At 39.8% G+C, this 26,510-nt stretch overlaps 1 protein-coding gene across 1 annotated transcript; it reads right to left on the bottom strand.

The window, feature by feature from the left end:
- Positions 1 to 25,492, bottom strand: LOC139718793 (nitric oxide synthase 1-like). The gene is made up of 23 exons (XM_071630258.1): positions 25,330 to 25,492; positions 25,124 to 25,251; positions 21,181 to 21,311; positions 20,097 to 20,259; positions 19,391 to 19,482; positions 18,380 to 18,521; positions 17,774 to 17,913; positions 14,039 to 14,213; positions 12,488 to 12,589; positions 11,584 to 11,778; positions 11,097 to 11,194; positions 10,329 to 10,473; positions 9,650 to 9,754; positions 9,293 to 9,351; positions 7,007 to 7,181; positions 5,672 to 5,895; positions 4,456 to 4,650; positions 3,963 to 4,146; positions 3,605 to 3,815; positions 2,187 to 2,274; positions 1,649 to 1,940; positions 876 to 1,067; positions 1 to 210 (listed from the first exon to the last, which is right to left on the bottom strand). Exons 1-23 carry the CDS (start codon positions 25,490 to 25,492, stop codon positions 1 to 3), a joined length of 3,609 nt encoding a protein of 1,202 aa, XP_071486359.1.
- Positions 25,493 to 26,510: the final 1,018 nt, after the last annotated feature.

Below are 26,510 nucleotides of genomic sequence, written 5' to 3'. Positions count from 1 at the left end.
TCACGGCTTTGCCTGAAATTTTTGAGGTCGTTCAATGTCTTCGACGTTGCCTTCATCCCGTAGACGTTTTCGGGTGGAGGGCTTCGCGATCTCGGGGTCTTCAGTCGACAAAAGGACCTGCTGTCGCTTGGCGGCGCTCTTCATCCTAGTCTGAAACTCTGCTGCTCGACTCGTAACGCCATATATGTCTTCATGGTATCGATTTGTGTCCTTGGTTGGAGAAGAGCATGGAGATTTACACAAGAACAATGAGAATGCCAACTCGTAATAGTTTTATTCATGCGCAGGCTCGGTGCGCAACTCTTAAACAAATTTACGTTTAAAGACGTACCAATATTTAATAAAATGAAAAATGAAATAAAAATGAAATCAACTGGACATCATGCTTCAGTGCTTCAATGCGGTATGGTGTAGTAAAAAATAACAACATTTAATTACCTTAGGCAATAAATCAGTGTTCAGTCTCATTAACATGTATGGCAGTAATCAATAAGTTCACATTTTCTGTTTTAACTTACTTTTGTATTATTACCATATTAATATAACACACAAATTACGCCTCCTCCCCCAATGCACCAATTTGAGGTTGAATTTTGCCGAAAAACAAAACAAAACAAAACAAAACAGAAAATCCATCAACCAACCAAACTACTCATTACGATCTCGCTCATTTTAAAACAAAACGGTGCTGGCTTGATACCTTGCTGTATTTGAACTGTACAAAAGCCATGCTAAACATTTTCACGTCCTGCGCGTTAAGTTGACTATTTTGTTCTAGGCTTTGCAGATGTTCACACTAAAGAGAAATGCGAAAAAAGAAAAGAAAAATAAAACCCAATGACGATAAATAAGTGAAAATCATGACTCATTTTTACCTTCATTCTATTCACGTACTCGTGAGCCTTGCTCGGTGTCATACCGCCCTCTTCGGCGAGGATGCTCTCAAGTGTGGCGCAGACGTCTGCAGCCATCGACACGTCGCCACAGACGTAGAAATGTCCCTCATCACGGCAGACGGTCTGGTAGACGAGCTCGGCCTGCTTGGTCATGATATCCTGAACGTACACCTGACGAGGTTGAGATTTAAAATACAAATAGCTCTTTGTAATCATTCTTTACGATTATGCATCATATAACTCCAAACATGACAACTACAATGCCGTTATAATCTTATCATTATCACCTTTGTTATTGTCATATGATGAGAAATACAAGTTATATAAGTTTTAGCTTCACCATCAATGACATGAAATTTGTCATACAGGGTCTACCTACTGTAATTAAGAATTATATTCAGCAACATCAAAAAAGATTGCAAAAATTCTTTCAAAAGAAGAAGAAGAAGCTGTTCTTCAAGACCGAGAGTGGATTTGGATTTTCATCCACGGCCCGAGCATCCAACACATGCAGCATGGCCAGACTGCAAAGAAAATCACGACATTGGACTGACGACGGGTGACGACCATGAGAAACATACATCGTACATCGAATGACGACCACATCGGAATGACGACCGCATTAGCATCGGAGTGACGACCAATATTTCGGCATCTTCTCAAATGCTAACAATTAGTGTTATTATGATGATTATTGATGTCATAAAAATCCTCTCGGGTATAATTATTATCTTCATAAATATCAGCAGTACCTTCTTCTCATTCGGTTCCCGTGAATACGCCGTCAGATTGCGCGTTAAGGCGCCCTCTTTCGTAGCTTGCTCCTTTTGGTCCTTGTAGATGTTATCGACCTTTGACCCACGGCAGCCGAAGATGAGCGTGACGTCACCGAAGGTTTCAAGCCCGCCCTCGGCGTCCTGCTTGGCCCTGCGTCGCTCGAACTGGCGCTGCTGCCAGAAGGATCTGAAAGGAGCTATGCCTGTTCCTGGACCAACCATGATCAGTGGCTTTGTCCGGTCTGCCGGCATGTGGAAGGTTGGTGCTCTGAGGGCAATGAACAAAATAATGATGTCTTGATTTCAAAATGTAAATTGATAAGTAACACGAATGGAAACGTGTCTGCACTATAGCGAAGGAGGTTTTCTAGAGTATAGTAGGTATGCAGTCAATTCCATTCAGGAACCAGCGGAGATTTATTACATGTATTACAGAGACAGTCACTGTACGACTGGCTTTTGATGAAGGATCTCGGGTTACTACAGGCAGAGTTAAATTAAAAATAAGACTCACCGTTTTACAAAGCAAGGGACGGATTCGTTGATTGCCAGACGGTCCAACCAAGACGAGCACACACCGCGGTGAAGAGGCCCGGATGTACCTTTTGAACGGTAGCAGAGGTAGTCAACATGAACACAAAAAAATCTTCATCTTCATCTTCAGTTCAGTGGAGTTTTGTTTTATTTTTGTATTTTATTTTCAGTCAAGTACGACAAAATTTAACAAATTGTGAGCATTATTATTATAAGCTATATGCACCAATATAAGGAAGCTACTACAAAATGTTTGACTTCCAACTATGCCATTGGTACATGAAAGCTTGATGGAGCTGTAAAGGCAGCACCTCCAGAAATCCCCCATTTTCTGTACTTCAATATTCACATTCTTTCATTACATTAATTTGTAATGATAAGAATGAGCAAGAATGCGGATTTCACATGAAATTACTGCTATCTTGTAGTAGCCAAACTATGATAACCTCTGGGGTAGGGATTGTACGAACCTAGTCGCTAAATCACTGACTAAACACCAAAGACCCAATTTTCTACGCAAACCAATGGTAGGGGTTGCAAAGTGATTACGTTATCTCCTTATCTACACTTTTCATGTGAGATTTCGACCAATATCAGTGTTTCGTGGGGAATGCAGGAACATTCGACTTTCTTTTAACGAGCGATTTAGTTAAGACTTCTGCAGTTGAATTAATTGAATTTACTGGTAAGTGAAAGTGTCCAGAGCTATCAGTATGCCTTTATAATACATTTACTGTAGGTGCCTCTTGACCCATGTTAACTCATCTGCCATGTTCCAAACGTCCGAATACAAAGGACTCGTGCAGTGAGTAGCAACTATGCCGAAAATAATCAAAAATTTACAAGATGTCAATTTCAGTTGATTAGGCCATTGACCCTGGCCGATTCAGTTTACTACGTACGAAACTTTCAAAAACAAAGTTAAGACTAGATGTCAGTCTACATTATTCGTTATTATGTGCAGTCCACGTCCTACATACTCGTGCCATACTAACAATATGTAGGCAGTGAATCGTGGACAAATATTGAATCTGTGCAAAAGGAAGCGCACGCAATATGCGATCGCGATCTACTTTGAATGGCTGTGTCATACATCTTTGCAGGGTTGCCAACTCTCACTCATTGAGAGTGAGACTCACTCACTTTGGTCCTTACTCACTCTAAAACTTTATTTCATTTGGATGAATTTCTATTGATCTCCCTCATTTTGACTCCTAAATTATAGCATTGGCCTATGGGAGTCTCACTCTCAACTAGTTTCCAATGTTGGCAGCCCTGTCTTTGTGATAAGGGTGGCGGTGATCACCACACCATTCAACAGCGCCCTCTTGAGTCCTAGGCTCCATGTGCCTTTAAGGTTTCAGATAATATCATTGGCGTGCCGTGATTGATACCAACCTCTGACTCTATACTCGACCACGGCTACTGTGGCATGGATCTCTCCCGGGTACATCTTGGGACTGGAGGAGATGGAGTAGTAGCGTGGCTTCAGGATCGGTAGCTCGGTCAGCAGGAAGCTGGGGTTTACCTTCACTGACGGGAACTCTTCAAAAACCTCGGGAAGGTTCGGGCTGCGGTCGTACTTCCACACCTCGTAGTGGACACCACCCTACAGGGGAGAGGACGGGAGGGTTCACAACATTATCTGGAGTCGAATAAACGTACCGCCATTTATCTTAACACTTGGAATAAATCAATCACCGGACTATTATCACTGAAAACGTAGTGGGCACGTGGAGGGATAAGCTTCTTTTACCTTTCCGAGCAGGGCCAGTGTCTTCTGTTGCTCCTTGTCCGTGGCCTGGGTTGCAAGTAATCGGAGAAAATCCGGAGTTGGAGGGCTGGTGATGTCCAGATAATTGGAGAGCGCCCTCCGGAGGGAGCATTTAGGAAGGCGCTCCGCCGGATGCCATGCCTTCATCATGCCTGAGAAAAAAAAAATTGAAACCAAAGGTTAAGGGCAAAATACAATGGGAAACTTCGACAAATCATCACCCTCAACATAAAAAAGGAGATGTTGGCACATTCGAAGGGGAAAACTGCACTTAACTTTACCCCGCTGATTGCCAAGTCGAGTAAGCCTATATTGTTGAACACCAACAGACAGAAATTTGAATAAAAAACACACCAAGAAAGTTGTATTTCAAAGTCTCTAAACCTTGTTATACCTCCAGGAAACAGTAAATTCTAAACTCATTTCTGGAAGGGAAGAGACATCTGTATACTTAAAAAAAAATCATTTTCACTAACCGAGTGGTGTCTGAGTCTGCTGTTGAAACTCGACAATGATGACCGTGTCCAGACAGAATTCACTCGAGACAAACCGGAGCGTCCTGTCTACCAGTTCGCTATCATTGGATGGACAGATAGCCACGTGATCACCTGGATCGTAGAGGAGCTTGGGGACGCCCTGTGTGTCGAGCCGGACGAAGATTGTCGATCGTCTGCAGGATAAAAAAAAGTAGTATGTTATTATACATTGGCCATCTAGATATAAAGCAAGATTCGACATCAGTTACTTTTAGTCACAAAGGAGAACGGGGCTTGCTATAAAAATGAGCACAGAGTGGCGCAGAATACCGAGCACTAAAGATGGTATACATTTTTGACCCATAATTAGATAATGATTTTATTTTTCTTAGTAGGTTATGTGTTTGGCCTGATGGAATACTCAAAATAATTGTGTATTAACAAACCGACAGAATCTGATACTGTCTCCTGCTTTGAAAAGTCACACTAAACTTTAATCACTTATCGAAAAAGACACAATAAAGTGCAATCTTTGCTATATGAAAGAAAGCAATCTACACTTGTAATAAACAAATAGCGAAAAGCGCTCCATATTGACAATAATTTCTTGACGATTCGTCATGCTGCGATAGTATCTGATGAAATGGCTTTTGTATACGTGTGATAGACACAAATTTGATTTTGTTTAGTCATAAATTGATTTGTTTATCCAGAGTGCTAAGCCACAACCTTGGGACAAACTGCTTTAAGTTCCATCTGAAGGACACTAAGTAGTGAGGGGAAAAAAGGTTTTTGGTATATAGTGGGACAAAACCTCTAATTTTCAGTGAGACCGGAGACAGGAATATCGAGATCAATACTTGGTAGTCCGTGACCTTGTCAACTGAGTCACAACAAACGTAAGGTGTTATCTTTCAGTTCTTTTTGCAATGTTGCAAAGTTTTAATTCAGAAGAACGGTAGAATACCATTCGATCAATCAATGTTCATTTCTTAGTTCAAACGTGATATGGAGAATTTAACCAGGTAGACTTCTTATACCTGTGGTATTTGTGATAACTGATAGAAAGTCTAGAACAGCAGAGTCAGTTTACGTCCCTTTCGCTAAAGTTCAGAGGTCAATTTGTTGGTACAATCTCGTTCAAAGCAACATTCATCGGCCAGTCTCGCTGATTGAGGTTTGCATGGCCCATGGTAAAGCAATTACAACACTTACTCTGATTGCTTCTCTTGTAGCTCCCTGCGCTCCATCAGACGACAGGACAAGACCGTTCGGTCATGTAAAGTGGACAGGTCAGTGGTCAGTTTCTCGGTCTTCAGGGTCGCTCCGTCCCCTACCGTCAGGCGGAACCGCTGTGGGTTCCAGTTGTTTTTGCTCAGCGCCGCGTTGGCTTCCTCCATGTTCGCTGGGTCCCCGACCCCGAAAGTTCCGCAGGCCACCTGCCGAGATATACCATGAGACCGAGGGGTGTTCGTAAAAAATTAAACGTGCCATTACATGGTCAGCTTCGAAGGTTTCATCACTCATATAAAATTATGAAATTCAAGAGCAAGTGTACGAGGCGACACCGAGGAAGCGAGGATAATGTTCTGACGTGCACTTGAAAAATAAAGGCTTTCCTGAATTACCTACGAATGACACTATGTGTTACAATTGCCTTAGGCATTTTGCCTTCTTAAAAAAAAGTGAACGAGCCTCCACAGCCATAAATTGATGATGTACATATTATTTTCCTCTTTTTTTTTTCAGTGCACCGGTATGGCGATTCTGTAAAAAGCACACCTGATCGTTAATGGGGAACAATTCTAATTCGTTAAGGATTGCTGTTGAAGCCTTATCTTTACGAACTTGTAACTTCATAAAGACAGCTCTAAGTTGACATAGAGATTCTATATAACATGTGGCGCTTGGTTAATATCCAAAACGCAAAGTATTAAGGTTGTAAGTGGGTATCTCACGAGAGACTTGGTGGCAACCTGGTGGCGACTCGAATTTCGCTGGTCGCGGAGACGTCTCCGCAACGTCCCCTGGAGATTAGCCTGCTCTCCAGAGAGTCGCGAGAGAATCGAAAATGCTCGATATTTTCGGAGATTTTATTTCCTGTCTCCACCTGGCCTTGGAGACGACTTCGGAAGGTCATCTTATTCGCGGCCAAGTCGCGGAGACTATTTTTTCTTTCCACACCGTCTTGTGGACTTCTCCGCGTCCTTGCGGAGACCTACCGACAATGATGTGGAGACGTCGCCGTGACGTCCCTGCGACATTCGGGCGAATACTCAGTAAGTTGTCACCTTGTTGGGAGACGTCTCCGAAGTCGCGTCCCTGATGAGAGCGCAAGCCGTTTTTTTTTTTTTTTTTTTTTTTTTTTTTGGCTGTTTTGAGTCGCATGAGTCGCGGTGACGTCTCTTCCAGTGAGACTACAGTACGTCCTTTAGCGACATACGTCCTTCAGTGACGTTGTGACATTATTTTTCTTACATTGCACTTGGAGCTATTACTATATAATTTAATCATCGCAATTACTACATATCATGGAGAACGACCTTTCACCTCAAACACCTGTCTGGCCCACTTCCGGAAGCTCTCCTCCTGTCCGCCCAGTGCGTCACCCTCTCCCATAGCACTGATCCGCTCTCCGCCCAAACTCTCCAGAAGACGGTCGACAGTGCGCGCGTACGCGCAGAAGTGGGGGTACGCGCGCGACCCCAAGCCGAACACAGAAAACCTGTCATGATTCAAATAAGACAATCAAACATTTAACGAAACAACAGTGACAACAAGCCAGCCACGTAAGAAAAAGAAAGAAAGAAAGAAAAAGACAACTGTTGCTTTTGAATTGCTATGATATTACATTTCCGTAATATCTAAGAAACAACAACACATAACTGTCGATTGGGCTGAACTCTACGTAGACTTCAAGCTAACAAAAATGACATCACCGCTACTGACGTAAGAATACTGCGATATAATTATCAAGCAAACAAACAAGTAGACAAAGAAACAATCAAACAAACAAATATGCAATACACAGTTATTATGTAGCATACCTGACTTTATCGAGTATTCCCACTTTCTTTTCGCTGTCGAGCAGGCTGGAAGTCGTGCCAGATTTGTCGAAACGCATGGAGCTCAGACTAGAGTTACAAAAAATACATTAGGTTAACTTTCTCTTTTTTTTTAAATTCCGTAAATCCTTTTGGCGAGTTATAGTTTCTGTTTTCAAAGATCCTCAATGATACTTTGATAACTATCATCAATACAACACTTTATCTATTTGCATATCAAGTGATGAGTCGACAATACTTTTGTTCTATTTTCGTTTCTATTTCTATCGAAAAGGTGTGAGTGATTTATACAATCCCTCCGACAGAAAATACGGAAGACACGAGACTGTGGCAGCTTTCATTATATGTGAAATGGCAGCTCTGTTTGATATCGAGATATCGCTTGTTTAATAACATTTTTCGTGTATATTAAAGGCATTATTTACCATTTTGCAAGCAAATAAAAACCCAGCTTTAGCGCGTCAAAATGGTTCTAAAATGTCAATTAGGGATAGAAACAACCAATGAAAAATGTTTTTCATTATGATCAATGTGAAGTATTGTTAAATATACGAAATATGAACAATCGTTATGATAACATTGTTTCTAGAATAAACCGTCTACAGTTATGATTTACTAAGAAAATTAGTGATACATGGTAGGCCTATATCCTTATATTTTAGCCTTTGTTGCGAAATTTTTATATGGTAAGATGTTTTGCGATACAACTGACCAACACATATGCATCAAAATTAATGTATAACGCGAGCATTTCTAAATCACCGCTCCCAATGGTAAACAATACCTTTATTTTTATTTTTTTTTTTTTAGGCCGGTATTCTTTTTTTTTTTTAAACAGAAACGAATAGCCCAAAATCAAATACTCTTTTTTTTCTGTTTCTTTTTTTTTTGTACAATGATTCCTGCGGTTATGCACAGAAGTAGATACTAGCGAGCTTTAGATCTGCGACGCGAACGCTATTATGACGCAGCCTCCCAGGTTGAAGAGTGGGAACGCTGTCTCACGCATGTGCAGAACACTTTTTTAAAACTTACTAGCGTCGCTTTTAGCGTTCGCGTTGCATATCTAAAGCTTGCTAATATCTCCAATAAATGATTTACTAGATACCTCGTATGTACGGCATCTTTGCTCGCGGTCGGTCTTGCGGGTGTTTCCATTCTATAAAACAAAACAATAATAATACATCAAAGCAAGTAAATGTCTCATAGTGACAAAGAATAAGAAAAAAAAAACTATGGAAGAGCTAAATATAATTGATATACACAGCAGATAGTGATAACTTCAGTAAAACGAAGTAAATGACGCGATTGACACAAACTTGAAGGCCCGAATTCACAAAGGTGGTTTAAAATGTGACCGTGGTACAAAGTTAGACCATGGTCTAAAATAACCTTGAAATAGGCGTAGTTTTGAAGTGCGCGTTTGTTACTGGACGTCTGTTGACGTACGCAATCTGCCAATTGTATTTAGGTAGAAGAAATTTGCATAAACCACGGTTTAAATCAAAGTAAACCATCTGCTTAAATTCGGGCCAAAGTTTACGATAGCATAGATATATTTTTATATCATGCACATGATGAAATAAACGACGACTCAATGGCTAAATCTACCTTGGGAATACCGACCGATATTTCTGAGGTACGGATAATAGACTCTGAAACGAAATGACATGTAATATTGGCTTTACAACACAAAGTTGTCACAACCGGACTAGCTGGTGGTTACCTTTATAGAGGGGAAAAATGTAAGGTTGGAAAGTGGGTTTATTACCTCTTTAGACCGTTTGCAGTATTGTCTCGGCACAAGTCCAACAGACAGTTCCCAAAATTCTGGATTTAGATGATTGATAGGGAAAGAAGAAATCAATATTACAGAAAACATTAATCACTAGGAACATGAAACAGTTCAAAATAATCGGGCTGGCAAGAATTTTACAAACTTCACAAACGAGCATTAAAATCTGACAAAGTGTGGAAGGTCAATATAACTGGACGGGGTATCGGCAAAATAAGGAAAGCAACATATTATATAAAAATGAACCAAAGCACTAGCATTTGACAACTTTGTCTAAAGAGGGGCTAAAAGGAGAAAGTAAGGATAGAAAAAAAAAAAGGGTTGAGTACTTACCGCTCCGTTCTCCGGGGCATCTCCATTTCCAAACGTACTCGTGACGACCAGCAGTAGTGACTCGTTCGCAAGATTGGCTACATCGTAGGCATCCATACAGAGCACCTTGGCAAGGCAGTTAAAAGGCAACAGATTCAGGTGTTAACTACCTACCAACTTTACTGGTCTTCCCTCCCCTATTGATTGCCCCCCCCCCTCCTATAGTTCCTCCCACTGGGGTAAAAAGATCGAATTCGCTACCCTTCTGCGTATACAAACTTCAACTACTGCATGAAGTATGAAATAGATATCAAGTGACATTTATTTCTATGTATACCTGAATGTTGATGAGTGAATGAAATTCCTTTGTCAAAATACACATAGTAACTATTAAAAAGATAAATGCAATATTGGAAAAGGCGTGACACACGGTCATTTTTATCATTATGTGTAATATGAAACATGGTGATTGCACTATCTAGAATGACATCATCATAATTAGCATAATCATTATCTTGATATCAAATGTTTGTATCAGTTAGGTGTGCGATGGATGTTTATTCTTGCGATACTTTTTTTCCGCTGTTTATATCTTAATGTTAACAAATACACCAACTGCAAAGGGACAAATAAAGCTTATGCAAGGATTCAAATCTAAAAAGTCCGGGGCTGATGGTAAAATGCTTCTCTTCCGCCTTACCTTTGCATGAAAGGCATGGCCGAACATCTCACATAACATCCTAGCAAACTTCTCCGAGTTGCCTGTCTCTGTGGCGTACAGAATGGTTGCCTTGACTCTCTTAGCCAGGGCTTTACCCATCAATCTCGTCATGAACATCACCGCTCTGCAAGTAACAAGATATAGATCAACAATTATTTGGATTCCTCGGATGAGAGATTGTCAAAAAATTCTGACTTGCTCCTTGAATGCATAAAACACAAGCAAAAACAAAGCCCTTAAAGCGTTTACTTTGACTGTGCATGCCTATTGTGCTTGTGTGTGTGTTTTAGTTTTACCTTTAAAGTCTTACCAATGTAACATATATTTTACATTTATCTCTTTAAAATCAAACAATAACAAACGATGTCTACAAAATGCATGATTTCGTATATACGACGACCGTGCGTCAAAGACGATAGTTTATTCACTTTGATCCTTTCTGTGTCGTGTACGTGGGATGGTGTGTACTATCCTTGTTATGAATTGTCTGTGCATATAGGCACTTAAAACACACAAAGGGCCACGTCTGTGACGTCGTCGACCAGTAATGAATTTGAACTTTACTTCATAGGAAACGTTTTTTTTTTTTGTTTTATAATGACCATGATCAATCCTCATTCTCAGGACGTTTAACATTTCCTCTTCATTATTGTTGTCATCATCCTAGGTGTATTCAATGACCATGCAATATCTGCCTATGAACACTTTTCTGCGCATGTGTCATAGATTGATAGAGTACGCCCTCACGTGACAAGTTGCTTCAGGGTGACGTGCTTTCGTTTCTGTACACAGCGCCCTCCATCTGCCGAGTCTGTGGCCCACGTGTGGCTCTTCCATGCCTCATCCTACCAGTGGAAATATAACGAAAAGACGACGATGGAATTCATATCATGTGCTTGTTAGAGTAAACACACTACGCATAACCTTCTTACGCTACACCCCTCTACTGGTGTTCTATGTATCGGTGGTGGACATGGTAGAGATGTATTCACTGTCACATTATTCTAGCAACTGACTGCGGCCAATGCCTACAGTTACAAGAACAGTAACTTCTCCTATCTGTCTCACGCGAAGACATTTTTCTCAATGTATTATAATACCGAAGAATGTAGTGCACACATACATCATGTTTGTTTGTTTTACTTTTTTTTTTTTTTTTTTGTGTCGTCAGCCTATATTCATGAGAGTGAGCTGTTCATATAAGAGTGAATGAAGCACAGTGTTATAAACTCACCTGGTACTCGAATGAAGGTTTCATGCAATAGTTGAGCATCTCACGATGGAAGACCGGGGTAATGCTGCCGGACATCGGGGGGACGATCCACACCCAGTCCGCTGGACAGCCGCCACGAAGCCTCTGCTCGTTCTTCATGTGCTTCATGAATGACTCAGACGCAGAGTGATGGTCAGTTATAGTCACGTTCATTTTCTACGGCGGGAAGGGGAGGCGGAAGTGCGTTATGCCTACCTAATGTATGTATGGTTTGCTATAGATCTAGGAAAATACATGTCATCGAAGACAGTTATTAACTCTACTCAAATGACTGGCGAGGGGTGTGATAAAAACTAATTTGATAAATAGTTTGCGAAGAGACAAAAAGGACTAAACCTGGAATATTGTCAACATAATTGCAATTGTTCGGTCTTTGTCAAATGTCTCTTCAGTTGTATTACTTGATTTTGTCAATTTACAGATCAGCAGTTGCGATCTTAACAAATTTTAATTTGTAGAGGGAGACAAACTGAAGAAACTCAAACCAAAAACTAATTTGTTTCAATAATGTGTCGGGGCAATTGCAACCTGTCACTGCGTCCAAATAGGAATGCCTCGGCCCCTGCATTATTGCCATTATTTGTTGATAAACTTGCTGGATTATATGCGGAACTATAAACAACAAGGACGTTGACAACTGGGAATATCGTTTATTAACAGTTTATTGTTTAATTTATTTTGTTTTCGTTAAGCTCATTTGTCTTTTCATAACGAAAGGAGCACATCTCTGTCATTTGTTATCTAACATACTGATGAGATTTGATAGCAAGTTCTTTCAAATCAAATTGTAAAGGGATGTCTACCAGATAGGATATTCTATACCAGTAATCATCATACATAATACTATCTACACAGATATACCAACCTGGAAGCTATGGAGCACGGCCACATTGGTCTCAACGAGAGCCTGGTCCCTCCAGAGAGTCGAGTTTGTACTGGTATCCAAACCCATGCTTCTCCCCACTCTCTGTTATATAAGACATACACACATTGCAGTAATCATACAATGTCTGAAATCCTGAAGGATCACTATAAGTCTATAGTTTGCGAAGAGACAAAAAGGACTAGACCTGGTATATTGTCAACATAATTGCAATTGTTCGGTCTTTGTCAAAATGTCTCTTCAGTTGTATTCTTTGATTTTTTTTTTCTTCTAATCTCAAAAGGTTATGGCAATGTCTTTATCGGCAGCTGGTGCAGAGTATACCAGATGACTTTTGAATAAAATTGTTTAATGCAGTAACCTTCTTGCTGCAAGGGTCATTCTACGTATTAGAATCTGTAGACGATTACTAAAATGTTGCAAGTTGATTCACTACAATTCGCGTATCGTTCATTGTCGTTAATTGTCGATTCACTCGCCATCTGTCCTGTTTATTACCACGTATACAGTGAGCCGCCATGGATGGAGTAAGCCATAAAAGATAGGGATTCAACGACATCTCCACTAAAAATGGCGTCATTTTTAACGATAAAGTTTTGAGCTAAACAACTTGGCAGAGGTATTTCTACACTTATTTATTAACTTCTGAGTGACAATGAAAAAGATCCATCGGTCAGAACATTCTGTGAGAACACATGAAAGAAATGACTAAACAAGCAACTCTCATATTAACCCAGAAATCAGTCAATAAGTGTAGAAGTATTCCTGCCAGATTATTTTGCTCAAAACATATTTGTTCAAAAGTTACGCAATTTTGATTGAGGGCGGATTTACTCTTTTATTGTGTGCAGATCCGGGTATGTTGTGAAACTTTGCCGGGGGGGGGGGGGGGGTTCGCATGCTGTAGTAGGTAATACATGTATTGATTTTGATCTGTCTGTCATACACATAGGAATGCGTTTCATAGAAACAGCTTTCGTTTTCAACACATTACAGCAGAAGCTTAATGATCGGTATCTTGTCCGAACGTATAATTATCTGGAAATTAATTGTCATCACTCGTGGGTATTGTCCATAGTCCATTATGGAATTCCGAGAATCCACATTCCTGTGGTTTGGCTCTACATCTTCTTTTGCATGTTTTGTAATTGCCACTGTTAGCCTTTTATTAGTTAGGGGAAAGAGTCATTGATATAAGCAAGCATTTCTAAGCTATACACAGTTCTTTGTTTCGGGTGCGGAATTTCAGAGGCCTTAAATTTGACAAATTTATAGTCCTTAGATTTTATAACATACTCGAGGTGATTGACGTGTCCTTTACTCTCTCATATTGGGACGTAACATGATACTGAAGTTTCTCCTTGATTTGCGAAGATTAAGAAATTGAGTCTGTTTCATTCCATCTTTCTACAAATTAAGATATGCGCTGAAATGCAGAGATACAAATTTGATAAAGACAAGAAGATAATTTCTGCTGAATGAAATTGATGGGTTTAGCGAAGTCACAATGCAAGAGCTTAAAAACTGTTGTACCTTGAGCATATTCAGTCTGTTCTTGTCGCACAGGTTCCTGGCCCCGATCTCTGTACCCATGTACCAGCCGTTGAAGGGGCAGGCGGTGAACTCCAGACCACCGAGGTCGAGCATCATGTTGGAGACGGCTGGCACGGCGTACCACTTTAGCCCCAGCTCCTTGAACCATGGGTACCTTTATGTTCAAGACGTAGGATGACTAACAAAATGCTGTGCACTGCCCAAGAAAACGTGCCTATACCAATATCGTGCGTCTAAGGCTGCGTTCACATAGAAGTATACTACTAAGCATTCGGGTATTCGGTGCTCGTTTTCGAGGGCACGCGAATAGCTTGAATCGAACGATAGGATTTCCTAACACCTGTTCACATAGGAGGGCAGTATTCGAAAGTACCGAATAGCTGCGAATAGCAAAGTGGGAATCGAGCTTGTTCGATTTTCTTGCAGCGTATACCGTCTCTCGTTTATGAAATAATGACAATTTTGGTCTGGATTTGCCTTTTAGCACAAATAAGCATGTAGACTGACATTCTGATGCAATTTAGAAATTGTTAGTAAGATTTGCTGGGATGTAGGAGGAAATCCTCACTGCATGGGATGGTGAGTTGACGGTGCGGGTGATGGTGTACTGGGTGCCCGAATAGCGAATAGCGAATAGCGAATAGCGAATAGCGAATAGCGAATACCGTATACTTCTATGTGAACGCAGCCTTACAGTGCAGGCACTAAGGGGATTTCCTATGTTCCACACCTTTACTGACAATGACTGAGACGCCAATAGCTGTAATGGTAACAGTACAGCAGGCAGTTAATGGAAGGAGGTGATCACCAAGACAGATCTCAAATATGATGATAACGAAAGCACAACCTCTTCTTGCAAAGGTCGTCTCTTATACAGTCCTTCAAAATTATATCAAATCAAGTCAATTAAACAAAGTCAAAATCGGATCAATATAAGGTAGATCAAATCGAATCAAATCGAATCAAATAAAAAATCTTATTACAGGAGAAATTGACCAAGTGCTTTTAACGTCGAGAGACAATGAGAAATATTCTCCAGAATCTCCCAATTCACTTAAACCTACGATAACAGCTTCGTATTTCATCATTAGGGTGTGTGACCCTTGATACACCCCTCAGACCCTTAGCTACCCCCATATACACACACGTCATGTACACACACACACGCATACACACTAACAAACATTCCACTGTCGCTGGAATGTACTGCACTGGTTGTATGGATTTTTCAATTTTGTTTAATTCTTTCACTCGAAGGTTGTGGCTTGTCGATCATTTCTAATGATTTAAGTAGGTGTGGCATTACTCGTTTTATGCACCGTTCTTTTATGTTCTTTAAAAGTACTTAAACTGACAAATCGCGTTCCACTTGGCTCCCCATTACTGCCGACGCTCCCCCGAGAGGCAGGGCACAATGCGGCCGTCCCCTGGGACACGCTCACAAAGATCGCTGTTATCCAGAGCGGATCGATATTGAGGATGCCGCTGTCGGCACTGTCCGAACTATTTTCCGGGCCTCCTTTTCGCTGTTACATGTGTCACATGCACTTCTGTTCTATCGGTGTCATCATCATTATCATCATCATCATCATCATCTCCCTTTTATCGATATTATACACTTTTACCTCTCAGATGTTCTTCTATCTCTTCTTGTCGTTGGTGTGTAATTATTGATTTTTTAACTATTATGATAGCTGATGATGTTTTATCACCTAATATACGTTAGCCATTTGGTAACGCACTTTAGGACAGTTCCACAGAGGATTGAGAACAGTGTAATGTATCTTAAAATGAACATGACAGCCACATGTTACGACACGTGTAAATTCCTTTTGTTTTTATTTGTCGATGCGTTTCGATACTCGTAGACAATGATTGGTCACAAACCATGTCCGTCACGCATCGCTCCGAGAAGAAACATCTGGATTAAAGCATGGGAGAGGAGACATTCACTCCTCATTTGCTTGTTTTGTTTACGTGGATTTGTTCAATGGTCCCTTTGTAGATGTGGTAGACGAAAATTAATGTCTTTCGGAAAATGGTTAAGGTTCGATAGGGAATGAAAATCGACCAATAGTGACATGACGATGACAATTTTATCACATCACGATTTTGTTTATCACAGATGTCAAATGAGAGTTTTACTTAGATTCTTTTAAAGGGATGGTATAGTATCGATGGAGATGAGAATTGAGCTTTTAACTTTTTTGCAAGGATACCAAGAAACTATGTATGAAATAGTACAGAGCATACGATTTTAAGAGAAATTCCAAGTTTATCCGATGAAAATCGGTTTTGCAATAGCAAAGGCATCCACAAACAAAGCAAAACGAAGTAATCATAATAAAAGGTGGGTCCCACCTTTTATTAGCATTGCTTCGTTTTGGAAATCTCATCCATTTCAGAACTATTATTATTTCCATGAAATGATTCCTTGTGGAAATTCATGCTCTTTCATTTTTCATATGAGTTTTCTCGTTATCTCACCAAAAAGTGTTAGAAACATGAAGTTAGGACACAACCACCACTATAAACGATCCCTTTAAGCTACAAAATATTTCAAAATGAGAAAGTAAAGTTTTACCTAATAACTTTTTAAGATTAGTGCTGATTACCGATGCATAAGTGAGAGAGTCCGAAATGATACATTGAAAACCAATACATGAGTTCATACTGAGCTCTGGGAAAAGTGTTGTTTGGACTTTATATTTACGGACGCCGAGCGCCGAGTGGATCTGCACACCTCAAAACGGAAAGTGAATAACTTTCCTTTGCTTTAGCATGTCTGCATATATCTAATTTTTTAATGGGTGACACGACATTTGCTCCTGCGACAATTGGTTCTTATTTTCTCCAAGGAATTAGGATAAGGGTTCGGCTTGTGATAAGGTTTTAGGTTTAATATGATGGGATGGTTTAATAGGATAAGGATTAGAGTTATGTTTGTGGGTAGAGTTAATGTTTGTTTAGCTTGCAGATACTGTACTTCATGGGAGCAATTGTCGCAGGAGCAAATGTCATGGAACTGTTTTACAGATATTGCTGAAATTATTTGCATATCAACGAAACCTAACTTGCCGTCAATCTCTGCGAGGGATGAGGGAAATGTAATGAAACTTTCTGATGGGCACACATTGTATTTTGTAGATCCGACACGCAACACAGAATATGCAAACAGACAGACACACACACGGTGAGACATAGAGATACAAGAGCCGTTGCTGCTATTTTAAAGGTCCCTGGTTCGATTCTGCTGCCAGCATTAGAATTATGCCCCCGAGCTGGGTCCTTTAATCTCTATGCCTTGTCTTTCCGTCCTCTGGTAGGTCGCCCATTGAGCAGTAAAATGGATTTTTTTCGTGGATTTATTTATCCAATACTGTACTTCATAAAAGCCATACAAACAAACAGAAAAAATACACAATATATAAGAACAAATACATTACTTTCAAATTCATGTCGTCAAGTGTGTATAAAGTAACTGACATGTCTGCAAAGGATACAAAATATCAACATCAACATAAAAATCATGAAGCATTAGGAATTTGACAGGAAGGCGGAGCCTTATATGAAGCCAAGTCCTGTAAAGTGCTTCCGTAATTGCCACTTAAAATATATCAAAACACACATACAAACAGAGTGAAAGAGAAAGAGATTTAGGTATAATATTAATGTGAGAGAAACTTCATAAACTTCCAATCACGTGCGACTTACTTGGGGTGCTCGAGTGGCACTTCAAGTACGAGGTCGAGTGGAATCTCGAATACTTCCGGGTCACCGCCGTCTACTTGGAGGACCAATGGGAGGAGGTCAAAAGGACCCCCTTTCCCTTTCCATCCGAGCCTCTGGCACACCTGCAATAAAAATCGTTCAACATTCTTGACCTTGATTTTAAAAGGCTGACATATCTATCTTTCTGTCTCTGTCTCTGTCTCTCTATCTATCTAACTTTCAATTTATTTATTTATATATTTATTCATCTATCTATCTATCTATCTATCTATCTATCTTTGTGACTGCATATCCATCTATCTATATAAATATATCCGTCTCTTGCAGGTTTTTTTTTGTAATCCAACGCAATATTCTCGCAGAATGAAATTACACATTGTGTACCTGTCTTTAAATGTGAGTGCTGAGTGATGCTCTGAAGGTCATTAACCTCTTGAGTGCCATGTTTATTTCCTGTGCATGATCGTGTGTGAAATTTGTGCACATTTGACTCATTGGCAGAGAAATTGTTAAATACAACTACAGTGATTATGAACACAGTCAGGTGGAAATAGCAAGAGAACCAGTAAAAACATTAGTTGTACATACCTCGGTAAACTCTACCCCGATGGGGTCTCCGATAATAGATCCATCTTTCTGTTTGTACCCTGCGTAGCTAATCAGCTGCCTGTTCCACACCCGGAAGTCACCCCTGTGACCTTTGCGATGGGGGAAGATCGTGATGGCTGACCTGTCCGACGGCACGGTAAAAAAAGAACAGATCGTTTGACTACCTACATACCTCAAAGTTTCTCATGCGACACTCGGTATTCAGAGTCAACACCAGAAAAAAAAAATGGCGCCGATGCATCATGTGGTAAATCCGATAAATGCACGTAAAGACCATTTTGATATATGAGATACAGGAGTCAACAATGCTTCATATTTTTCTTTAATAAGTTTGCAGTCACAACAAGGAGATACCTTTCATAATTAACATTCATGCATTCCCTTTCAGTTTGATCATAATTGTCTAGGGTATCTCAATATTGGGATATGGACCCTACACTTACTGCTTACCTGGCAGCGACACTAAAACTGAGCTAAAGCCAGTTCATGGCAGTGAAATGTCGCACATTGAAATACTACCTAACTCTTTCTGTGCCAGGGACGTTGGTCAGTGTGTAGCCTACAATGCTACAATGGGGTTTTCTGTGCCATGCGGCTCTCAAAGCACGTAAAAGTCAAATGCTCATCTGTGTCTAGTTATCTCTTGTTTAGTAAATGACTGATGAATCCAAGGGAAGTCAAGTAATCTAGTAAAGAGAAATAGTATTTATTGATTATGATGTAATCTTGATTCAAATTCGTGTCAGTTGTGTCCGTCGCCTTGACAAATAACATAAAAAACGCTAATACTCCTCAACGTTTTACAACAGAAATATAGCTGAATGAAAATAATGGGAATGTCTCTGACAATAAATATAAGTCGAGCCATTAGGCCTAAGTCCAGGGATAACTGATGACAGCTTTCGGCAAGTGATAATGTAAACAAAAAGAGAACGCTCGACATCGTCACAGAGGTCGAAAGGTCATAGAATCTATGCATGTGGTCTATACCTGATGTTGCCTTTGTTCGTAGCATAACTCAGATGTCTGCACACAGCACAAAACATCTCTTGAGGAGTCTGAACACTGCGGGCATCAAATACCTGTTAAAAACAACAATCAATACACTAGTTGTCGGGTGATTGTCGCAGCATATCTCACGAGCCTGTCAATTCCCGACAGACGAAAACTTTTCAAACTCAATCCTCACATAGAATAACATTAGTATATTGTGGTGTGTGTGTTTTTTCTTTTCGTCTTGAATGGAAAATAGCTCACATTCAGAGAGAAATTACAGATGCTGCATCAACATTGTTTTATCTGTCACTCTTGCGAGATAACGTGCTATTGATTATACATTTCTAAAATTAACCCAACTGTGAAGAAATCACTAGTATCCTCAATAAACTTCCTACCGGAAATTATTGGTTCAATTCAAACCTTTGCTTTTATTGACGACACTGGCATCCTAAATTGCTGAACGTTATACACCAAAGAAAGGAGAGAGAGAGAGAGAGAGAGAGAGAGAGAGAGAGAGAGAGTAGCAGCACTTCAAAATACGCCACCGTGACAATATTTTGATTTCCCGTGACAAGCATAAAATAAGAATTAACGAGTCTCTGAATTTTACGTTGACAACGATACTATTTTACTATTTTAAATCCATTCGTTTTTTCTATGTTTTATCAAGCACTTCGATCATTCAATATCCATTCACCTGTAGATTATTCCATTGAATGCGGCCAATACAGCGAGGTGCGTTTCTCCATGCTGTCTTTGCTCCAAAAATCAGCTCGGCCTCAGTCAGTTCGTAGGATCCAGTCTTTTCAATCGAGTCCAGGACTGCTGCAAGTCTCTCTGTGTGATCTGCACTGTGTGCCCTGGTAGGTGGCAATCCAGATATTTATAGTGATAAACAGCACACTCTTGAACTTTCTAGAATCTTCAAGATATGTACTTTAAATGATCAGAGCACATCAAAAGTTAAGCCTGTTCAAAACATTTGAAATGATTAGTCTAGATGCTGACAACGTACTTCAAAGGTGGGAAGTTGGAGGGACTTCAGAATTGATTAATAAACAACCAGCCAGAGAATTGTTAACGTCAAATGATTAGACACAGAGAAAATAGCATGAGGAGAGACAAAATGCATTAAAGGGACGAATAAGAAGACGAGTGTTAAGAGTAGGAGAGAGAAAAACAGGAGAAAGAAAAAAAATAGCATGTGACCACAAGAGGAATGCTGTAGCGAAAATATCTATCTTAAAAGTTTGGTGTGTAAGTGGTTGTATTTCATTTCAAGACAAGTGATAAGGAAAGCTTTCATACATTTGTTTCCTCTTTTCCTCTTCATGTCTGTAACTGTAGTTGGGTCAAGATTTCGTATTTCATTCGTCATTTTTTTTTTCAAATAAAACTAAAAATCCCATTGACGTTTCGGTCATCTGTGTGCAACATCTTTTAAAAACTCAGAAAAACGGTGCGGGGTCATCCCACGAGACCGAACACCCACGTCGAGTCATGCAGCTCACGACTTCGACATTGAAAAAAGGTCCGTTAGTCACACAGCCCAAGAGTCATACACCGAGTTCTACATGAGGTAAATACGGCCCATGAGTTCGACACTACTGACAAAAACAGCCCACGAGTTCGACATTACAACTCGGGGCTTAATGTGTCGGCCTCCTAATGGGCCTTGTTTGCTTATAGTGCCAAACTCATGGGCTGTATAACTCGAGGGCTGTATGATTCGTGGGTGGGTGTCGGTCTCGTAACGTGTACGCAGCGGTGCTTTGGCTTACCCCTTGACGTGTGTGTAGTACTGGTTGATGAAGTCCTCCGCTTGGAACAACACCTCCTCATTGGACCGAGAAGTTTCTCTTGGCGGGAACATAACGGACCCCATGCATCTTTTCTCCGTACATTGCGTGTCCTGGGACAAATGATTCATTATTAAGAAAATGAGACAAATGTTACTAATAGTAACGATTCACACTTGGTGAGACTCAAATAAAGCAATTTAGGTCAGTAAAAGAGCGACATATTACTTTAAAGGACAAGTTCACCTTCATTAACATAAGGATTGAGAGAATGTAGCAATATTAGTACAACACATCATTGAAAGTTTGAGGAGAATCGGACAATCCGTTCAAAAGTTATGAATTTTTGAAGTTTCTGCGCAGTCACCGCTGGATGAGAAGACAACTGCCGTGTATGATGTAACATGCGTACAACAACATAAGAAAAATATAAGGAGAATTTCACAAAATTTCATCTTTTGAAAAAAGTACACATTCCCTTGACTCGTTACTATGGGTAATATTATTCCCATTGACTTTAGAAAGAGGCAAATCAAGTGTTCTTTTATTACGCGAAAAAAAAGTGAAAATATGTTGAATTTTCTTTACATTTTCTTTATACTGTTGTACTCATATGACATCACGAGCCTTAGTAGTCTCCTCATCCAGCGGTTCCAACACAAAAATTTAAAAAATTCATAACTTTTGCATCGATTGTCCAATTTTCCTCAAACTTTCACTGATGTGTTCTACTAATATTGCTGCATTCTCTCAATCCTTATGGTTCTGAAGGTGAACTTGTCCTTTAAGATTAAAATATGTATAGAAAAAGAACTTTAATGTAGTGTAAGGTGCACTTTGTAGCTGACAAAAAAAATCTCGAATCAAAAATGATATCAACCATCACTATTTTGATCAAATCATTATTTAGTGTAATAATTCTTAGAAAAGCAACATTATCTTACACTGCAATTTTCTAGAGAAGTTTTTTTTTAAAGTTATCTACTCTATTTTCTGTCATTTGTAATAGAGTTATGATTCTATATCTTGATGGACAATGCTAAGTTATATCAACGATTAACACTTAAGATTGTAGTCGCATTTGAGAATCACACTTTGGTGACGATCATACTGTCTTTAACCTACTAAAATTTCATGGTCAGGGTAGATATCATTTTACACTTGGGACATCTTGATATCGTACATACAACCATCATAATCATATTCATACAAAAACTGCGATGAGGGAAAGATAAAAAAAAAGAAATCCATGAATGTGTGTAATGAGTTCAAACAATGCCTTAAGTTATTCCATCCAAAGTTCTAGTGTTAGCTTGCGCCACGTACCGTGTTCATCTTGTATGAGTTGTATACTGTTTTTAATGTATCTTTATGATATTATATTAGATGATTTTAATGTTTGAAGATGCTGCGTTCTGAGAAGACAGAAACTTCAAAACTGTGGGTGAATGCATGTATTAAATGCTCTGAAATAACAACTTAAAAAGTTTCCGCAAACTATTGACGTGATCCATGTTCTCAGGGCCGAATCTTTCCGCTCCGCTCCCATTCTCGCGGCGGAGGTCTGTGGGAGCTTACAGCACAATTGACGCAATCCTCTAGGGACAAGTAGGAATCTTCCTAAGCAGATTAACTCTCGATTGTTCGCAATTACCCAAACAATTTCTCCTCTTCTGCACAAATGCGGATATCTCTGTTGTCCATTCATCGGCTCTTTGAGAGTCATTAGAAATCAAGCAAATCTTTAGTAATCATTCGGGACTCGCTATTGATTCTTTCGGCTGACAGTTCAGCTCCTCAGGCGATGTTCACCAAGTGACTACCAAGGAGACCAAGATGTATCTGTATGATATGAACGAAGGATACCCCTTCTGCGCCGCATAATCTGCGCTTTTCTCATAAAACTGCGAATGCAAAAATTGTGACAATGAAGAAACCTGACTCAAAGTCAAGAAGTCTGAATACGGTCATTTTTTTTTCGAGAATGATATAATTGTACCGATTAGAATCGAGACACTTCCCATCTATCTCTCATTTTTCTTTGATTATATCTAATTCCTTATGTTTTTCCCTTTCCTCGACTCTTCTTTCATTATTTTGAAAATCAACAAGTTTACCCAAGCCCTCTCTTACATGAAAACTTTACAACTGAAGACTGAACGATTTGTTAACAGCGATGTTTGAAGGACACCGCCAGATTTCTACAATCAAATATATCGTGTGAATACAAAAGATGACATTCAGATATTGTTGAATAAAGGCCTATATAAATGACGGAATTTTGGAAGTTTTATAATCTGGGGATAGCAACACAGGGCTCAAAAGGGCTAGGTATTGAATTAACAAGAGATTTAAAAAGTTTGGAATAAGACCGTAAATTTTGCTCTACAGCATCATTCTAAATAATGATTTAGACCAGAGTCTTTTAGTATGAAAATGAAGTCAAGAGTAGAAAAATCTGGCACATTGATACAAGACAATGCTTTCGGTTTGACCGAGACGGGATATAAATCCATATCATGTTGCTGGTAAAATGTACTGTGGTGCGAAAAAATGCAATAATATAACAGAAATCACATCTAATACTATCAGGTGCAACTTGCAATTCTTTCTCCCATTAAAGTTTTCCCTTTATAATGAAGAAATACTTTATTTCTCACTTGTGGATGGCCCTCACTTATTCAGGTTACTTTGCTGTTACTTTGAAATTAAATCTATTACATCGCAAACAGTACAACACTGTAAATGATCAAAGTAAAAAGTTTTTTTTATTGAAGTTTGATTTTGCATTTATAAGACATTATTGCAGTCGGTGTTTTGAGCCTTAGGCATTTGCATAACCATTGTATTTTATATTTTGTTTTTATAATGAGCACTATAGGTCTATTCTAGGAATTAAAAACAAAATATGCATTACACGTATGATGCAGATATTGCGTTAAGACCTCGGAAAAGTTAACGGCTCTGCCAAATTGTAGGTCACTATGGGCTAAAAGCATTTCCTTCGAAACTTTTCTGCACAATGTGCAAGGGAGGAGTAGTGTCTCGAAAGCACATGCGCATGTCGTGCGCGCAATCCACCGGTTCATCAATTCCCCCTTTCCTTACGATATTGCGCAACGATGAATATTCATGCTCAGATGGTTTTGTAACGATTATGAAAGTGATTCGCAGCTGATACTACACTGCGTAACACCAAACAATGTAACTTCCCTTAAATTTCTTACCAATCGGTTGCCAGAATGAAAGTTATGTAAAGCGATATTGGAGACACCTTTAAGCTTTCTCAATGCAGGCTGGTATTTTTCTTCCCAAGTACAACGCGAGATAACATCCGTGTCACTGGCTTTGTAAATTCGTTGCCATCTTTTCATTTCCGCATTGTGTCGTTGAGAATTATGCTTAAAACAAAGAGTGGAGACAGTTGTAGAAATATGATATCTAAATCTGAAAATCACGGCGACAATAAAAAGAAACCTTTACCTGGCATCATCAGAAAGATATTAGATGAATATCGCTGAACCGTTTTTTTTTTTATCAGAACACTTCTACGAATGGAAGAAAGACAAATCAATCACATCTATATGGAAAACTAAATATACTATTGGACACAGCTCATGCATATTGGTGCCTTCAACGCTGAATCTGTTAAGACTGTGTGCTCTTGATGTGGTATGAGTACAGGTATTAGCTTAAAGTTTATAGAGGATGGACAGCAAAAAGAACTTTCTTACACAGACTTTCTGTGGTATTTTGAAATGCTACGATATATGAGGGTTTGCAAGCTTTTTAGCATGCATTTACAGTGGATTAAAATTGCGCATGAAATAAAAAAACTTGGAAATAACGTGTAGTCTACGAAAAATTAAAGAAATGAACTAATACTTCCACACAAAAGAAAATTGGGTGATTTTGATCTACTTACCGTCAAAACTTTTCGATGCAAACTGTCTGCGTATTGCTTTCCACTGGATAAGTCATGCAACTTTACGTATTTTGCTCGCTCCCTGCTAAACGGGCACATGAAACCAGTACCACTTTGACCGCTAGATGACAGTGATAAGGGGGACAGTGGTGATGGTGGTGATGGTGGTATTGGTGGTAGGGGCAGTGCTGGTGGGAGTGGCAGCGGTGGTGGCGATTCCACATTTCGCTTGACCACCGTTTCGGCCGAACTCTCTCCGGCTTGTAAGGAAGTAATGGGGTCGGTCTGGACGGACATCTCGGTAGTGGGCACAACGGTGGCCACTCCTCCCGTCTGGACGCCGCTTATTTCTCCGTTGACCAGTTGCATTTCGGACTGGTCTCGTGCTACCCCTTGAAGAATAAACTTTCCTCTTCCACAAACGAACGCCTCTGTTAACATGACGAACCCTATTGATGGTACAACGCTTGTCCAGTTTCCAGCGAAGGGATTAGTTCTTCCCTAGTAGAGGTGAATGGCTCAGGTGGTTTAAACTTATCTTTGACAACCTGTCCTCTGTTATTTAGCTAAGTTTGATAAAGTTTGGGTGAAAAATTCCTCTTTCCCCCCTTGATATTACTAATGTGGCCGCTGGCTAAAAGAGAATGACAACTCTCCTGAACGGTTACTGACGCGAAAGGATGATGTGAGGTGGTAGCTGGAGGAGTCGTAACCTAGGGCTTTGTTCGAAGACGATCGACACAGTGAGTCGGAACTCCCTTGACTCTCCAAGGACCTGATGGCCAATGCAAGGCTGTTGCGATAACGCCACTGCGCAGAATTGTCTGACCGTTGTGTCGCAGAGACGGCTCTTAACTTTGGTTTTAGACAGACGACTTCTTTGCCTCGTTTCCAATCCTACCTGTCTCAATCAATTTCGTAGGACGTAAATCTTCACGCTAGCACGGTTGTTGATATGAAGTCGAACTATATACAATATAGCGAGTGTTATATAATTTTCTGCTCGAAAGTTGAAGCAGATTGTTCCACTTCGGAGCTCACTCTCGTCAGAGTCGCCTTGTACTGGAGAGATTTGGTAGAGTACTCAATAAAATGAAACAATGGAACTAAGCACTGTCGATCGAAAAAACGAAAGTGTCGTGAGCATCAGTTTACATGACATGCGCAACTAGATCAACGATGTGCAGTTCTTGAAATATGTTTCCGCATCGTCTTTGCAGCTACGATCGACACCAATGGGAGAAGAAAAAACAAATAAACAAACCCAAACCTAACGACACATATTTTCAATTCAATGGATTCTGAGCCTTTTGGGATGTTCGTTAAGTAACGTATGAAACATTCTCTTTCTGTATGGATATCTTATTTTTCAGACTGACTGAGTTCA

Source organism: Diadema antillarum, unplaced genomic scaffold (genome assembly GCF_040938485.1).
Source record: "Diadema antillarum isolate AM-2024a unplaced genomic scaffold, OU_Dant_1.0 scf00000099, whole genome shotgun sequence".
Classification (NCBI taxonomy): domain Eukaryota; kingdom Metazoa; phylum Echinodermata; class Echinoidea; order Diadematoida; family Diadematidae; genus Diadema; species Diadema antillarum.
The sequence above is the reverse complement of the archived record's forward strand: the minus strand, read 5'-3'. Positions and strand labels throughout refer to the sequence as shown.

Bases quoted from the DNA above. Each gene is read 5' to 3' on its own strand.
- LOC139718793 (XM_071630258.1), bottom strand. From the start codon at position 25,492: ATGCAACTGGTCAACGGAGAAATAAGCGGCGTCCAGACGGGAGGAGTG. The intron at 17,914-18,379 runs GTATGTACAACT...TTTTTATTGCAG, and splicing joins TCGGGGTAGAGTTTACCGAG to GTGTGCCAGAGGCTCGGATG. The intron at 11,779-12,487 runs GTTGGTATATCT...TTCCCGCCGTAG, and splicing joins CCGTGCTCCATAGCTTCCAG to AAAATGAACGTGACTATAAC.